This window comes from Salvia splendens, chromosome 8, assembly GCF_004379255.2.
Source record: "Salvia splendens isolate huo1 chromosome 8, SspV2, whole genome shotgun sequence".
In the NCBI taxonomy this organism is placed as follows: domain Eukaryota; kingdom Viridiplantae; phylum Streptophyta; class Magnoliopsida; order Lamiales; family Lamiaceae; genus Salvia; species Salvia splendens.
Window position 1 is genome coordinate 11,321,500 of NC_056039.1, and position 18,285 is coordinate 11,339,784.

The window sequence follows — 18,285 nt, forward strand, 5'->3', positions numbered from 1 at the left end:
ATTTTTAGGAAGCAATTAGTTTGGTTTTAATGAATGCTTATTTATTGATTTTGTTGCATTAATGGCGCCACGTTTTTCGAATTTCAAATTGTAATGAATACGTCATCACTGTTTTATGGAGAAATGATTTTTTTATTCATTACTAATTGAACATTTAATTTTCGTGCAGAAAAATTGCATCCATATTTAATTTGAGACTAATGTTGCATTTAATTCAAAAATGCAACATTTAATTTTCTAAAGCAGTATTTAATTTGTCAAAATTAACTTCAAATTAGTTAGTTAGAAATAAAATAAATATCACTACACCAATATTATTAATAATAATTCAAATAGTAAAAGACAATCATCACATTACTTTATTTTTACTTTATTAACACACCCACTCAACTCATCAAACATCTCTTACTTAAATTTCATGTCTAAAAGAAGTGTCTTTATTATGGCGGAATAGATAGAATACTATTTTCTTTATTTTCCGGAATCTGATAACTTTCTCAGTTTTATAAAAAAACACTATGATTTAAAAAACAGGAAATCATATTAGTTACCAAACAGAATCCTAACAAACAAACATGACCTTATTGAAACAAAAAAATTGTATAAAGATTTAATGAAACAAAATCCATTAGTACAAGGACATAATTAATGAACCAAAAATTTGTAAAATGGCTTAATGAAATAAAATGTATTATTAAGGACCACTAGATGTGTTTTACGTTTTACTTTCAATTGACAAGAATTTCGCAGTCATTAATGTTAATGTAACATTTCAAAGGTTACTATGTATTTTCGTCCCCTTTCAGTGAGTAATCTTACCTTAGTTGGATGTTCTATTTTTAAAACCAACTTTCTAAAATGGAAGCTCACGAAAAAAATCAAACTATTTTGAAAGGTCATGACTTTACGGGTAATTTGCCCAAAATTAAAATAGTTTCATCACATTTATATCTCATTGTTCCGCTTGTTTAGTCTATCTTCCTTAGGGCATCCGCAACGGGTGGCATGGCCGGCCCGCGTTTCGTTCCTCATCCTCAGGAACGAAACCGCGGAGAAACGCGTTGCAGTCGGCCGTTCCGTCCCCATCCCGTTCCCAGCTCGCCCCGTGGACCGCGAGACGCGGCACGCGCCGAGGCGACGTGGCGAGCTCCCAGGCCATGCGTGACGCCCACTCGCTGGCCCGCGAGTGGGTTTCGTCACGGTGACGCAATAATTCATTTTTTAAAAAAAATTCAAATTTAAATTTAAAAAAATTAAATAAAAAAAATTGCAACGGTAATGTTACCGTTTTTTTATTTTAATTTTTTATTTTATTTTATTTAATCCCTAAACTCTATAAATACTAATATTTCATACTCATTTTACTCACAAACACACATCTATTCCTCTCAAATCCTCTCTATTTCCACTCCAATTTTCATCTCAAATCAACTATGTTTTTCTTCTCCCAAATTTAAATAGATCCTTTTGAACAAATGCGTCAAATAATGGAACAATCACTTGAAGAAGATCGACGACAGGAGGCGGAGGAAGCCACGCCGCCCCAACGTCGCTCCCGTACGTACATCCATCGTAACCGGGAGGAAGCCGCCGCAAGGTTAGTACGCAACTACTTCTGCGATAACCCGGTTTGGGAAGATACGTACTTCCGTCGCCGTTTCCGCATGTGGAAACCGCTATTTCTCCACATCGCGAATACTTTGGCAGCCCGGGAAGAGTTCTTCCAGGAAGGGCTCGACGCGGTCGGCCGTCCCAGCCACACGACGCTGCAGAAATGTACTGGACAAATGGCCGACATGTTCGACGATACCTCCACATCGGAGACACCACTAGGCGAATGTGTTTGCTTAAATTCTGCAAAGGCGTCCGGGCAGCATTCACTGACGAATTTCTCCGGAGGCCAAGCACGACCGATTGTCAGTTCCTGCTCGACCTTCACGAAACAGTGCACGGATTCCCCGGGATGCTCGACAGCGTCGATTGCATGCACTGGCAATGGAAGAATTACCCGGTGGCGTGGAGGGGGTCCTACACGAGCAGCCACAAAGGCACCCACCCAACCGTTATACTCGAGGCCATTGCCGACTACCGGCTTTGGATCTGGCACGCGTACTTCGGGGTCCCCGGGTCGAACAACGACGTAAACGTGCTCCACCAATCCGACCTCCTAACCGAAGTTTTGGATGGTAAAGTGTCGGCCATCAACTTCGTCGCCAACAACCGGCTTTATAAAATGGGGTACTATCTCGCCGACGACATCTACCCGAAGTGGCCTACCTTCGTGAAGATGTGCAGCAGGCCTGCGAACCCAAAGCAGACTCTTTTTGCGCAGAAGCAGGAGGCTGCTCGCATGGATGTGGAAAGGGCGTTCGGGGTTCTCCAAGCGCGCTTCAACATCATCAAGTCCCCGGCTCGTACGTGGTTCATGGAGAACATGGTCGACATCATGTATACGTGCATAATCTTGCACAACATGATTGTCTAAGACGAAGGACCCGAGGCGGGAAATTAGTTCACCCCGAATCCCCCGGAAGTTCAACCGCGAGTAGTCCGCCTCGAAGTGGAGCGCATCCGTCTATACAAGAACGGTTATCTATTCGTGCAAGGACACGCAACTCTAGCGCCCACACCCAACTCCAAGAGGATCTAATTGAGCACATTTGGGCAAGCTTTGGCGGATGAAATTATTAAATTGTGTACTTTTATTTTTTAGGAAATTATTAAATTTTGTTTTTTTTACGAATTTTATGTTGTAAGTTTATTTTAAATGAAGTGTGTTTTTTATTAATTGAATTTGGTTGGAAATAAAATTTAAAAATGAAATTGAATGAATAGTAATTTAAGGGACGGAGGGTTGCAGGTTTCGTTCCTTAGTTAAGAAATGGAGTTAAAAAGTACAGCGTGGCCCGCAAATAGTAGTTTAAGGAACGGTATAGCAGCAGCGTTGTGGATGGCCTTACACTACAAAAAAGCAGTTTATTACCAACGTTGCTGATCCGTTGGTAATACGTCACTAATCAATATTACTGACATATTTGTTCGTCACTAAACAACAACATTTATTTTATGAATACATCCTCAAATGGACTTCAAAATATAATTTATGATAGTTTTTATACTTATATTTTTAATCTAGTGGAATCTTTATTTAATGGACTTCAAAATATAATTTAGTTTTAATTAAATTTATTTTTGCTCTCTTATTTTTTAAGAATGAATTCAGTTAGAATATCGACTCAAGAATCATTAGAAAAATAAAATATTTATGATATTGCTTGTTATAATTTAAAAAATTTTCTAATGATTTTAAGTCGATAGTGCAATTGATTTAAATTCAAAATAAATAAGAGAAAAAATTTAATTAACACATAAAAAATTAATTAAATTATAAAGTCAATTAAATAAATGTTCAACCAAAGAACCCATTCAATAAAAATGCATTAGTACAATTATTTTGATTGCTTGACAATCAAATAAAAATGCATTAGTACAATTATTTTGATTGCTTGACAATCAATTAATGCTTGATTGGATGGTATATGACCAATTAATAACTAATCTACATATTATGTCAGAATTGATAACACTATATTTAATATAGTCAAAATGGTAAATCTAATACTCACTTCTTTCTTACATTTATGCCTAAGAGCATGAATAACCCCGTCCCTAAGTCCCCTCCACGTCATCATTCTCCTAAATTTGAGTCCCGGCTCACAACTGCTCTAACCCTGTAGGCCCCAACCCGGGCCGCAACTAATAAATGACACTATTCACAACTCCAACTTATTTTACTCGTAAAATAGAATACGTTGAGCAATTATAACACGAGAGATTCATTTTTAATACAAAAATAATAAATTATAAACTAAAAATTATAAAAAATTAGAAAATTTAAAAAAAGTACAATTTTTTTTTTAAAAAAAGTGATGATTGGATCTTGCCCCTCTCCCTCTCCATCTTCTTCCTCTTTTCTCCATCTTCTTCCTCTTTCTCCTCCTTCTTCCTCTCCCCCTCCCTCTTCTTCCTCTTCCAAAAATTCAAAAATCCGTGAACAGTAGCGTCCCGGCCCACAACAAACCGGAAGCTCAATCGCCGCCGGGCCGGGCCGCGGGACCGTCACCGGGCCGCAAATGCGGCCCGGGGACCGGCCTGGGCCGTGCCGCATCCTCCTCCATCGCGTGGGACGGGCCGGGACTCGCGATTTGCGGCCCGGCCCTCCGCGTTATTCATGCTCTAAGGATTCAAGTCGGACGGAGGAATTATAATAGTTAAAAATAGCATTTCATCAATTTAGGATCCTGCTTGGCGAGAATGTACTCCCTCCGTCCCTCTATAGTAGAGGCGTTTCTTTTCAGTACGAAATTTAAGAAAAATTGTGTTAAGTGAGGTAAGTAAATGAATAATAAAGTAGAATAGGAAAAAAAAGTATAAAGATGAAGAGAGAATAAAAAACAGAAAATAAAGTAAAAGAGAAGAAAAGTTGATGCATTTTGTCAAAAATGGAAACGACTCAGCTATAATTGAACAACAAAAAGAATACGACTTAGCTATAGAGGGAATGAGTGAGTGCGTTACTTGTATGATCATGTTTTTAGACATGTCTAAGTCTGTGTGTATGTTGAATAAAGAATACATTAAATTTAATGCATTGTAAATTTTGATATAGAAACGCTTTTTGTCAATGATAGTAGACGATAGTAATAATTTTTAAGTTATGATTTACTTCAAGATACATACTATGGAGTACTAGTCTATAGAGAATGCAACCCAAATAAATTTTTTTTATGGAGAATGCAACCCAAGTAAAACTTTATTCTTAGCTTGTTAACTTTTTTGAGCAAAAGGGGAAACAATACCATGTTCTCTATCATGAATTTACGTAGGAGAATTTAATGATTTCGTCATGTTTAAGTCAACTATCAAATACGCTAACATTTTAACATGAATTGCGTATTGAATATGTTTGTACAACATGGGACGATTAAAATGGGAAAAAGAGGTGCAAATAAAATCCCTCGCTCCTCTTCCTTTGTCAAAAGAGATACAGATTACGATATAAATAAAGATAAATCTACACAAATTTACATAAATAAATTAAAATTTGAATCGAACCATATATACATAGCTTTACTCAAGAAACTATAAACTCGCGTTTAACACAAACTTTAAACAAAACCCTAAAACAAAGACCTCCATTTTGGCATGGATTTTGATCACCTTTACACCAACATTTCTTCGAATTAAGAGGCATGGAAGGAGATGAAAGAGATTGATTGTTTCGCGTCTATGATAATTGATGGTGATTTAGATAATTGGTATTATGATTTTAAAATGAAGTTTTATTTTGATTATTAGGTTAATTCAAATTTCAATTGACATTTTTTTGTTTGTCTATGATAAACTTTTCGATGTGAAAAAGAATCTAAAATTGTTATCTAGTAGGATCACTAAAATATCTTGAATCCAAATAACTATCAAACCAAATAAAAATGTCAACCGAATTTAGTTTAATTTATTTGGATTTTAGTTTGTTTACACCTTTCATCCTCCCAGATCCGAGTCATTTTGTAAAAAAGCAAAATGACAAATCATTTTATTTTATTCTCTCTCTTATATTTTATGTTATCTCCAATTTTAATTTATCTTCTTTATTCATTAACAAAAAAAAAATTCTCTATTCCAAAAAAAATTGACCAAAACTAGGTTGGACAAATACATGATGCAATATATAATACTTTAGAATTAATGACTACTACTCATATTATTAATCTCTATATTTTTCACTTATCATTCATATTTTTTTTTGTCATTGATCTGCATTTTTTGTGGACTTAACAAAGCAGCAATCAACACCTATCTTAAGCCAATAGTAATTATTTAAATTTAAATTTAAATTTAAAATAAGTTGAACATCATCCATTGAAGAAGCACCACGTGGATGAAGAAGCACGAAATTGATGGCGCGTTCCCTCGTAAGTAGAGCAAAACCTCACCACCATCGCGAACTTTCTAATTTAGCTTCACATTCTTCACTCGAACCTCCCAGACTACTCCATCCCTCTCCTTTTTAAATTACTCCCATTTTCAGATAATTAATTAATTAATTCTTCACCGGAAAATTATCCACACCTATCTAAATTCACCGAATTCCTAGCAATGGCGTCGGCGTCCTCCTTCGCCCCCGTGCGCCTTCACTTGCCGCGCCCGGACACCGCCATGTCCCCTCAGGCGCTAGTATCTGTTAATTTCTCAACCAATCTCGGCTCTCTCACTTCGCCTAATCGCTTGCAGTTGATGCACAAAAGTGTTGCATTGACCAGACAATTGAGTAGGTTTCATCGAAAGTCGCGCTCATTCAGCGTGCGGTGTGATGAGTCGTCCAATGGAAGAGTGAGTTAGTTGATTATTGATATTTTGCTGTTTTTTGGGGTTGAATGTTGTTGAATGGTTTGCTTTTCCTGTTGGTGAGAACAGATTACGCAGTCGGAGTTCACTGAGATGGCGTGGCAAGCGATTGTGTCGTCGCCGGAGGAGGCGAAGAGCAATAAGCATCAGATAGTGGAGACCGAGCATTTGATGAAAGCTCTTTTGGAGCAGAAGAACGGCCTTGCTCGTCGGATATTTTCCAAGGCTGGGGTGGATAATACTAGACTGCTTGATGCTACTGAGAAATACATTCAGCGTCAGCCCAAGGTAGTTTGATATACTAGTTTATTGGTTAATTTATATTGCTATGGCTGTTTATGATTAAACCAAGTTTAAATGACAGCGGTCAGGTTGATTGACATGAGAATTATTTGACTGGATTACTGCAGTTAATGTTTAGGGTTTAATATTCAACATTTCACTTGATATCTGCACCAAGTGGGTGTTCATTTAGCTTATCCAACTGTTCAGTTAAGTTATCAGAAGATCTACTTAGCATTTTAATGATTTTACCCCATGGTCGCTAAGAAGTGTGTGGCATTTGTATACACTATCAGTAAAGGAGTGAATAATAGGCAGTCATTGTTGGATCTCTGGCTTAACACGAGATGTGTAATGAATGCTTATGCTAAGGAATATGGTCAGAGTGGTATGTGCAGTAGCGGTTTGTAAGACATGCTAGTGGCCGGGAGCATTGGTATTTTTTTGGCTACTGATATAATTGTACTTGTGCAAAAGTTTTGGCTACATTTATTTTGGTCAGGTTTTCCTAGATCTTCTTTGGTCGTATATCGAATGACCTGGTAATTAATAAGCCACTGGGTTTGAAAAATATACCAGGTTCTTGGAGATTCAGCTGGATCAATGTTAGGACGAGACTTGGAAGGGCTGATACAGCGAGCCAGGGATTACAAGAAAGAGTTTGGCGATTCATTTGTCTCAGTAGAGCATTTAGTTCTTGGTTTTGCAGAGGATAACCGGTTTGGGAAGCAATTATTTAAGGATTTTCAGCTTTCTCTGAAAACGGTGAAAGATGCCATTCAGTCAATAAGGGGAAAACAAACTGTTATTGACCAAGGTACAGTGTCTGAGTTTTTCTTTACCCTGTGATCTGTATTTTATAGTTTGTTGTGCCCTTTTTGGTCATTATTGCATCCAATTAGATCTTGTAGTGCTTTGAACCATGTCAGTCATGTTTTTATCTTGAATATAGTTAAGAACAAAAATTATATCTATGGGTTTCGACAGATCCTGAAGGTAAATATGAAGCGCTAGAAAAATATGGAAAAGATTTAACAGCCATGGCAAGAGCAGGAAAGCTGGACCCTGTTATAGGAAGAGATGATGAAATACGCAGATGCATTCAGATTCTTTCAAGGAGGACGAAGAACAATCCGGTTTTAATTGGTGAACCTGGAGTTGGGAAAACTGCAATATCTGAAGGGTGAGCCATGCAGTCTTTTCGATCTACTGTTGTATAGCAACATAGTACAATCAGTTAGCGTATTTGTTATGCACACACCTAATTTGATTTTAGCCCTAATTACTAATTAGTCAAACTGATTGTTAAGTTGATAATATATGTAGGTTTATGTTTGCATTAAGTGACATACAATGCTGGCTAGGTGTGTAGAATTAAAATGTTAAATAGATATCAAATTAGTCAGAGGAATGTAATTCATGATTGTTATGAATCTGCCTTAGCAATATTAAACCAGATTTCTTTTTTTTCCTTTTCAATTCCCATGCACCGCAGCATTTCTCATTTCCTATTTTGGTTACAAAGTTTTAATATTACCCTAATTGACAGACTGGCCCAGAGAATTGTGCAAGGAGATGTTCCTCAGGCTTTGATGAATCGCAAGGTGGGTTATATGTCAATAGAAGGTTAAGCTATCCTATGAACACATCATCTGTATTCTGCTCTAACTACGTGGCTTCAGGCTTTTACTTCTGAGACATTTGATGGTAAAGCAAGCTTACCTTTCTTCATGTAGTTGATATCTCTTGACATGGGAGCTCTCATTGCTGGTGCAAAATACCGTGGAGAATTTGAAGATAGACTTAAGGCTGTTCTTAAGGAAGTCACTGATTCAGATGGCCAGATAATCCTTTTTATTGATGAGATTCATACAGTAGTTGGTGCAGGTACTGCTTTATTAGCTGTGTTTTTACATTTTTTTGGTTCAGTGTTCTTACCTGAGGTTCTTGTCAATGTTTACTGTTCTTACCTGAGGTTCTTGTCAATGTTCACTGTTCCATTACTGTTCAGTGTTCTTACCTGAGGTTTTTTGGTTCAGTGTTCTTACCTGAGGTTCTCCATTTTTCCATTTTCATTCGACGCTTGTCAATGTTTACTGTTCCATTGCATGCACATAAGCACCTGATTACATATATAGCATTTCAATTTATGTTACACAGTTCTTAGCAGTACTTCTGGTCTTCTGAGACAGTACATGGTCAATTTGTGTCTTAGGTGCTACCAATGGTGCAATGGATGCTGGAAACCTCTTGAAACCCATGCTTGGTCGTGGCGAGCTCCGATGCATTGGTGCAACCACATTAGATGAATACCGAAAGTACATTGAAAAAGATCCGGCCTTGGAAAGGCGGTTCCAGCAAGTTTATGTAGACCAACCTACTGTGGAAGACACCATCTCCATTCTCCGTGGTTTGCGGGAGAGATATGAGCTCCACCATGGAGTTCGCATTTCAGACAGTGCACTTGTTGAAGCTGCAATTTTATCAGATCGCTACATCAGTGGGCGCTTTCTTCCTGACAAAGGTATAAACTGTTTATAGTGATCCCAAAAGATACTGTTTCATACATCCAGTCCAATTTTTTAACTAAGTATACATCGTATATTATGTTTGCTGGGGATATATACATATTTTACAAGTTTCTTCCCATGTCTTCTTTTTCTTGAGAATGTGAATGTTGATGGTGGCGTACTAGTGAAGGAAGAACTCATTTGTGAAAAATTAAAACATAATTTTGTCTAATGAGTTGTGAAAATTGACTTTTCACCTAATAGCCTGACTCCCATAGTTCACTTATTCCAATTGCAGCTATTGACCTAGTTGATGAAGCAGCTGCAAAACTGAAAATGGAGATTACCTCAAAGCCAACAGCTCTTGATGAAATCAACCGTGCAGTTCTTAAACTTGAGATGGAAAGGCTATCACTGAAAAATGATACTGATAGAGCGACAAAAGATAGGTTGAATCGGCTTGAAGATGAACTGTCCCTCTTAAAGCAGAGGCAAACTGAACTGAATGAGCAGTGGGAACATGAAAAAACTGTCATGACACGCCTTACATCTATTAAGGAGGAAGTATGGGCTTAATCATTTGATCTTGGTTTTATTAAAAGTATATTGTCATAATTTCAGTACATCATGGTTATTTAAAACGTTTCATTAGATAGGGGCACGACTATGTTGTGTGGCTATCCAGTGAAAGCGTCCTTATCAAATGGTTAAGCATATATGTGAAATGGCTTTGCCCAATCTTCTTGCTGCTTAAGTAAAATGAAACAATTAATTCATGTACAAATTTCTAACTTTGTTTTGACAGATTGACAGAGTAAATCTTGAGATCCAGCAGGCTGAGCGAGAGTATGATCTTAATCGTGCGGCTGAGCTGAAATATGGGAGCCTTAATTCACTGCAGCGTCAGCTTGAAATTGCAGAAAAGGAACTGGATGAGTATATACGGTCTGGAAAGTCAATGCTTAGGGAAGAAGTTTCTGGGAGTGATATTGCTGAAATTGTAAGTAAATGGACCGGTATTCCCGTTTCCAAACTCCAACAGTCTGAGAGGGAGAAGTTGTTGCATTTGGAGGAGGAACTACATAAACGTGTGATTGGTCAAAATCCAGCAGTAACAGCAGTTGCTGAAGCTATACAGAGATCAAGGGCTGGCCTCTCAGATCCTCACCGTCCAATCGCTAGCTTTATGTTCATGGGTCCCACAGGTGTTGGAAAGACGGAGCTGGCTAAGGCTCTCGCTTCCTATTTATTCAACACCGAAGATGCTCTGGTAAGAATTGATATGAGCGAGTATATGGAGAAGCACGCGGTCTCACGGTTAATTGGGGCACCTCCTGGCTATGTTGGATATGAAGAAGGAGGGCAACTGACAGAGACTGTTCGCAGGAGGCCATACGCAGTTATTTTGTTTGATGAGATAGAGAAGGCTCACTCTGATGTATTCAACGTGTTCCTCCAAATCCTAGATGATGGCAGAGTAACTGACTCGCAAGGACGCACTGTTAGCTTCACCAACTGTGTAATTATCATGACATCAAATGTGGGTTCACAGTATATACTGAACCAGGATGATGATGACACGTCTAAGGAGATGGCCTATGAAACTATAAAGCAAAGAGTAATGGATGCCGCAAGATCAATATTCCGTCCAGAGTTCATGAATAGAGTGGACGAGTACATCGTATTCCAACCTCTTGATCGCGATCAGATTAGCAATATTGTCAGGTTACAGGTAAAGAGTCCTTCTCTTTCTTCCTTCTGAGATCTTTTCGTAGTTGTTGAAGTTGGGTTTGATAGGATCTAATTATATATGGCTGTTGACAGTTGGATAGAGTGCAAAAGAGGATAGCAGATCGAAAGATGAAGATGAAGGTGAGCGATGGTGCAGTACAACTCTTGGGTAGTCTGGGATACGATCCAAACTATGGGGCGAGGCCGGTGAAACGTGTGATACAGCAATACGTCGAGAATGAGCTGGCAAAGGGGATTTTGAGAGGAGACTTCAAAGATGAGGATACCGTACTTGTGGACACTGAAGTCTCAGCCTTTGGCAATGGGCAGTTGCCTCAGCAGAAGCTCGTCTTCAGAAAGCTGGGCTCTGGCTCGGGCTCCGGCTCCGATGTGGACCAAAGAAGCCAAGACCAAGCGTTTTCACCAACGCAATGAGAATAATACTCTCAACTCTGTAATTCTACTGAACTCTATTACCATGGAAATAATTGAGCATTAAATTAAACCTGTATAATCAAGTTGAGTGTGTAGTCATTTAAATGCACTAAATAAAGACAACCATTGGTATATTACATACTCTGAAGCTGAACCTTATTCAAATCATCATACATTGTACAACTCAAAAATAAACTGTCAAAACTTGCAAACAACATAACCTCTAAGGTTTATTCTTTTTCAGTTTCAAAATCCAGTTCTGCTCTATGAGGCAGGAGACAAGCGTTTCGTAGTTTCTCACTAAACTTTTCACCGTGCCTTTCCGTCTCTGAGCTAGTTTACTCACACTTTCTTCCCTCAAACACTCGAAATCTTTGTCTTGGCGGTGATTCCTTCGCACATCATCCTCCCTCCAATTTCTCTTTCGGTCCCCCTTCTTATCTTCGAGCGCAAGGATTCTTGTCCTCCCATATTGGGCTCTCATATATCTGTTTCTGCTTGAACGATGCTTATCTCTGATTCTTGAAGGCTTGAGAGGGCGAATCAGAACACAACTATTTACAGAATCATCTGCTCTGATCATGTCCACTCTAGTACTCCTAAATTTAAGCCATCTTGGAGCATTACTTTTCTCGGGCTGATCCATTGTTTTTCCGGTTTGGAACTTGAGATTCACAGGCAAATCATGTTCATCGCCAGGCTTAACCACCCTAGTCATTCTCCTCCTTTTCCTCTGAGACAAGGTCGTGTCTGAGGCGAGTTTATCTGATTCTTCATCATCATCTCCATGAAATGAAGATGATGGAGCATCTGCAACGGCTTTAAACACGAACTCAAACTTCTTGCTCTCTCGATCACCTTCTTCTTGGAACGATGGAGATGGTCGTGACGACTCAATGCTACTAACCCTCTTCCGAGGAGACAACAATTTCACCATGCCAGTTTTTCCTCCACTCGTTGCTGTGTTAGAAGACAAAATGGATGGCTGCCTACTTTGGACATCCTCATTTCGTCTTCGTTTCACACACACGCCATCCGAGCTGTGGCAAGGCGAGGATGGTTTAACAGTTGGATGACACCCTTTCTGCTTAAACATTTTACTAGCAACAGAACTGCTTTCCTTCACTTGAAATACACCTCTCTTGGATGAAGTGTTTTTATGCCTGGGAGAAAAGGATTTGGCATGAGAAGAAGGCGAAGGTTGGCCATTGCCAGCTTCCTTCTTCTCAGGGGAAGGGATTGCTACGGAAGGCTTTGCGGTCTTCTTATGCCGGGGTTTAGTGGGATGCTCTTCGAGTGGTCGTCTCCGTCCATACTTACATATATCGTGGCAAGAACCGCTCGAAGGCCGAAGATAATTAGGAAGTGCCTTTGAGTCCATCTGTTTCTCTCAATTTGGCTTTGGATTCTTCTCCCACCAAAACCCAAATCCTGCAAATTGTTACATGCATGCCATCAAAATATGCATACAAACAAGGTTAACAAATTTAGCCTTACTACACCGAATTATTACATTGAAAACTAGAAAATATGTACAAAATTCAGGGAGAGGACCATTTATTTGCTACATAAAGCTAGAATTGGATTCCAAAAATGTTAATAGCTTATAATACCTTCAACCTTGACAAATAAACGATGGATGAATTCATGTTTCTAGAAGAAATTATCGTCTAAAAGATATAGAAGCAACCAAAATTAGGGTCTAGTTAGTTCATCAAAATCCTAAACAAACATGCAAACACATAATTCCTCTGTCAATTTACTAGTAGAATTTTAACCTATGAATATAATTCTAAAATTCGGATCACAGACAAGAAACACAGCGATTGCACATAATCAAACAACCGAAGGGAAATTAGTGGAAACTGAATCTAATCATAGAGGCCGGACGTGATTGACTAAGCAAAAATCTACAAAAACTTCTTGAAAATTAGATACGTATAGATAAATATATCCGGCAACGATAATAAATTAAACAAATAAATAATTGAATCTATAGAAAAATGAGGAAACACAAAACTACGGTGTGCGGAAAAACCTAATGCATCAACACAGAATTTAAACAAAAAAAGGGAAATGGCGTTGTAAATTCGTAATGGTGATTGGTGAATGTAAAGAAAGTGAAAACCTTTTCTCCTGTTATTTATCTATGTTCCTGTTTCTCTGTGCCTTATAACAAATGGTATTGTTGAAAAACAATAGATTTTCAACAAACGTGGTTCTCACTCTCACACACACACCCACATATATATATATATATATATATATATATATAGGGGTGCGTTATATTGATAACCCCTAAATATCGTAATAACCCTATAACTAAATCTGGACCGCACATTTTAAAATCACGCGGTTGAGATTCAAACTTAGATTTACTTCATAAAAAAAAAGGCGGAGGGTTAAAACTGTCATTTCGCTCATTTAATTTCGCAGCCGATAAAATGATACTTCGACCTAAAAAATGACGAAACTATCATTATAAGCCAAAAGTATCATTTTATCAACTTAGAGTATCATTCTATCCGGCAAAACTATCATTCTATCCGACAAAGGTATCATTTTATCAACTCAAAGTATCATTCTATCTGCTGTGAGTATCATTTTATCATTTTATCAGTCAAAAGTATCATTTTATCAACTCAGAGTATCATTCTATCCGACAAAACTATCATTGTATGCTGTAAACCTAACATATACTATTATTCTATCCGGCAAAAACTATCATTCTATCCGGCAAAAACTATCATTCTATTCGGCAAAAACTATCATTCTATCCGGCAAAACTGTCATTCTATGCAATAAACCTATCATTTTATCATTTTATCAGTCAGTCAAAAGTATCATTTTATCAACTCAGAGTATCATTCTATCCGGCAAAACTATCATTTTATGCAATAAACCTATCATTTTATCATTTTATCATTTTACGTGATATTTGGCGAAATTCAGAGTATCATTTTATCAGTCAAGAGTATCATTTTATCAACTCAGAGTATCATTCTATCCGGCAAAACTATCATTCTATGCAATAAACCTATCATTTTATCATTTTATCATTTTACGTGATATTTGGCGAAATTCAGAGTATCATTTTATCAGTCAAGAGTATCATTTTATCAACTCAGAGTATCATTCTATCCGACAAAACTATCATTCTATGCAATAAACCTATCATTTTATCATTTTACGTGATATTTGGCGAAATTCAGAGTATCATTTTATCATTCAGAGTATCATTTTATCAACTCAAAGTATCATTCTATCCGGCAAAACTATCATTCTATGCAATAAACCTATCATTTTATCATTTTATCAGTCAGTCAAAAGTATCATTTTATCAACTCAGAGTATCATTCTATCCGGCAAAACTATCATTTTATGCAATAAACCTATCATTTTATCATTTTATCATTTTACGTGATATTTGGCGAAATTCAGAGTATCATTTTATCAGTCAAGAGTATCATTTTATCAACTCAGAGTATCATTCTATCCGGCAAAACTATCATTCTATGCAATAAACCTATCATTTTATCATTTTATCATTTTACGTGATATTTGGCGAAATTCAGAGTATCATTTTATCAGTCAAGAGTATCATTTTATCAACTCAGAGTATCATTCTATCCGGCAAAACTATCATTCTATGCAATAAACCTATCATTTTATCATTTTACGTGATATTTGGCGAAATTCAGAGTATCATTTTATCATTCAGAGTATCATTTTATCAACTCAAAGTATCATTCTATCCGGCAAAACTATCATTCTATGCAATAAACCTATCATTTTATCATTTTATCAGTCAGTCAAAAGTATCATTTTATCAACTCAGAGTATCATTCTATCCGGCAAAACTATCATTCTATGCAATAAACCTATCATTTTATCATTTTACGTGATATTTGGCGAAATTCAGAGTATCATTTTATCAACTCAGAGTATCATTCTATCCGGCAAAACTATCATTCTATGCAATAAACCTAACATATATCATTTTATCATTTTACGTGATATTTGGCGAAATTCAGAAATTAAATGAGCGAAATGACATATTTACCCCTCCGCCTTTTTTTATGAAGTAGAGTATCATTCTATCTGGCGAAACTATCATTCTATGCAATAAACCTAACATATATCATTTTATCATTTTACGTGATATTTGGCGAAATTCAGAAATTAAATGAGGGAAATGACATATTTACCCCTCCGCCTTTTTTTTATGAAGTAAATCTAACTTTGAATCTCAGCCACAAGATTAGAAATATGTGTGGTCCAGATTTAGTTATAGGGTTATTACAATATTTAGGGGTTATCATATGATCACAACTCTATATATATATATAAACCTATATATATATATTGTAGTACAAACTAAGATTGAGGTGGCAATGTTGCAATGCGACAGTTTGTGGGAATTTCGAATAGGTAAAAAGTTTGAAAAAGTAAAAAAAAACTTCCTTCGATTATAAATACGTCAAAATCCATGGATTTTCCATAATATTTGCGAGCATCAAAGATAAGCCACAATTTGTATAATTCACTCTTTTAAATTTTCATATTATTTATTTATTCATTGTTTTGAATTAGGAAAGAGACAATGTGTGAACTTAACCCTATAGAGATCAGAGATCTCTATAGTTTTCACAGCCAAGGCCTAAATATTTGAGATGCGTTCAGATGATCTAATTCATTAATTATTAACTGTAATTTTTTATTATTCCATAATGATGGGTATGTTCTCATTTCATTTAAGACACAGAGCGGTTTGTGGATCATTACTACAAATTCCTAACTTAAGTTTATAGCATTGGGTTAATTTAAAGCAAAACCATATTTACAGAATACAAGGTTTTCTTTTGCTGATAAAAAATGGTAACAACACCAAATTTGTTAAGGGAAATGATTTTTAACATTATGGCATCACTATAATGGGTTACAATAGTAAATTATATATACATTAAACTATTTTAGTTTTAATTTAATTATGTATATATACATACTTTATCATACATTTCATAATCATTACCCAGTTAGTAATTAGTAGCATAATACTTGCTCATACATTTCATAATTGCAATATTAATTGAACGAGAGTGGGCGTTATACAATCAAAGATTTAACTGAAGTTGCAATAAATTATGTAAATCTTCATCAATGAGCTTGTAATAACTGCAACTTAGTTCATAGTCTATTAATAGGATGGGTATTTACTAAGCCAATCCCACAAAAAATACAATGATCTCCAAATCTTCCACCACCATGATATTCAAGGTCCTAATTTGGTTCCTATTTTGCAAAGCAATGGTGCAAGGCAGTGTGGTGTTTGACTACCCTCGACGAGATGGGTGTCCGATGAACATGAAACCAGAGTGTATGGAACAAGTTTCTAAAGAGATGAGCTGTGGAGATCTCACTGCCCCAGTTTTCAACAAAGTTTCTGATGTTTGTTGCATCAATCTCTATTATAATTATCTTGAAGATTGCTTCTTCAGGTCACTGGTTCAGGATGTGGCCAGAATCAACCACTGCCAAAGGTCTGGAATGGACATCCACCATAGAGCTGATCAAATTTGGGATTTATGTGCCAATTATGCTTAGAAAAAACTGTCACACTTCTCATTTATAAATAATCTTCTCATCCTTATGAATTTGGTTTTGAGTTAATGTAATCTTAATGTGCAGTGTAATCTTAATTATATGTAGTCTAGTAAGTTATTTTAGTTGGATGGGATGACTATCACTAATTATCATACTATGATAATACGTGAGATTCAATCTCTTTACCCAAATCACATTACATATTTAATCTTATGATATAATCTTATCAAACCAACAAAATATACAATATAAACAAAAGTTTATGTTCACGGAAGGCAGTTAATTAAGGATATTTGAAAAACGCTATCCTCACTAATGAAATACCCACCGAGAATACTTTATTATTATGGGGTAATGTATAGTTAATTATATAAGAAGTATTATTGTAATAATTAATTTAGTGGTATAAGACATAGTGAATGAGGTACCAAGGACATCAAATCTCTATCTATTCTTTTTTTTTTCGCATTTTGTTGATTGGGAAAATACACATCTCATACAGAAACAATTTTTGGTATTGCAATTCAGTTAATTACAACTGGTAAATGTTAATCTGACCTACTAGTTTGTTAACCGTGGAGGACTTAAAAAAAAATGTTACCTTTAAACCATGGAGGACTTTGGACATGGGTTTAGCGAATCATCAAACATTGACCAAAATCTAATAACTAACAAATTTGAAAAATTCAAAATATATGACATGGAACAGTTTCATACTCGATGGGAGTAGGGGTGGGTAGGTACGATATACCTTACCGAAACCACCATACCGTATACCTTACCGTAAATTCGGTATGCGAAAAAATCATACCTTTATCTTACCAAAATTTTCGGTATACCGAACTTCGGTATACTTTATTTTCGGTATGAAGAATTTTCATACCGATATCGTACCTCATTTTCGGTATGTCGTACCCAAATTTGGTATACCTTACTTTCAATATCAATGAAAATTGAATATCTGAGTTTTTAGAATACTATTTATATTTTATAGTAATTTAAATAATATACTGGATATTAAATACTAGTATATTTTATTCATATTATATTATATTTCATAATAAATTTTATAATTTAAAAATATATAAAATACTTTATATATTATTATATTCATATTTTACGGTATATACCTTAATTTACGGTATATACCTTAAATTACGGTATATACCGAATTTCGGCATGCCGCGGTATACCGCGGTATATAAAAATTCATATATTTACCTTACCGAAATATTTCAGTAAGGTATCATACCGTACCGAAAATCACGGTATACCAAAAAATCGGTATTTTCGGTATTTTTTCGGTACGATAAGA

The 18,285-nt window shown here is 36.2% G+C and overlaps 2 protein-coding genes across 3 annotated transcripts; one reads left to right on the forward strand and one right to left on the reverse strand.

Annotated features, from left to right (window-relative positions):
• The first annotated feature begins 6,001 nt into the window (after positions 1-6,001).
• LOC121744566 (chaperone protein ClpB3, chloroplastic-like) lies at positions 6,002-11,503 on the forward strand. The gene is made up of 10 exons (XM_042138153.1): positions 6,002-6,393; positions 6,478-6,696; positions 7,270-7,507; positions 7,678-7,873; positions 8,240-8,294; positions 8,427-8,577; positions 8,906-9,214; positions 9,499-9,764; positions 10,006-10,932; positions 11,025-11,503. Exons 1-10 carry the CDS (start codon positions 6,160-6,162, stop codon positions 11,364-11,366), a joined length of 2,937 nt encoding a protein of 978 aa, XP_041994087.1. The 5' UTR covers positions 6,002-6,159; the 3' UTR covers positions 11,367-11,503.
• On the reverse strand, positions 11,472-13,585 carry LOC121744567. Of its 2 annotated transcripts, none has more exons than XM_042138154.1 (2): positions 13,495-13,585; positions 11,472-12,797 (listed from the first exon to the last, which is right to left on the reverse strand). In XM_042138154.1, the coding sequence occupies exon 2, from the start codon at positions 12,745-12,747 to the stop codon at positions 11,590-11,592; it is 1,158 nt and encodes a 385-aa protein (XP_041994088.1). In that variant the 5' UTR covers positions 12,748-12,797; positions 13,495-13,585; the 3' UTR covers positions 11,472-11,589. The 2 variants fall into 2 exon arrangements, with proteins under 2 accessions (XP_041994088.1, XP_041994089.1); XM_042138155.1 differs by lacking the exon at positions 13,495-13,585 and adding an exon at positions 13,405-13,459.
• Positions 13,586-18,285: the final 4,700 nt, after the last annotated feature.

Excerpts from the sequence above, each read along its gene's own strand:
- LOC121744566 (XM_042138153.1), top strand. The coding sequence starts at position 6,160 with ATGGCGTCGGCGTCCTCCTTCGCCCCCGTGCGCCTTCACTTGCCGCGC. Across the intron at positions 6,697-7,269 it reads ACATTCAGCGTCAGCCCAAG|GTTCTTGGAGATTCAGCTGG; the intron begins GTAGTTTGATAT and ends AAAATATACCAG. Across the intron at positions 9,765-10,005 it reads TTACATCTATTAAGGAGGAA|ATTGACAGAGTAAATCTTGA; the intron begins GTATGGGCTTAA and ends TTGTTTTGACAG.
- LOC121744567 (XM_042138154.1), bottom strand. The coding sequence starts at position 12,747 with ATGGACTCAAAGGCACTTCCTAATTATCTTCGGCCTTCGAGCGGTTCT.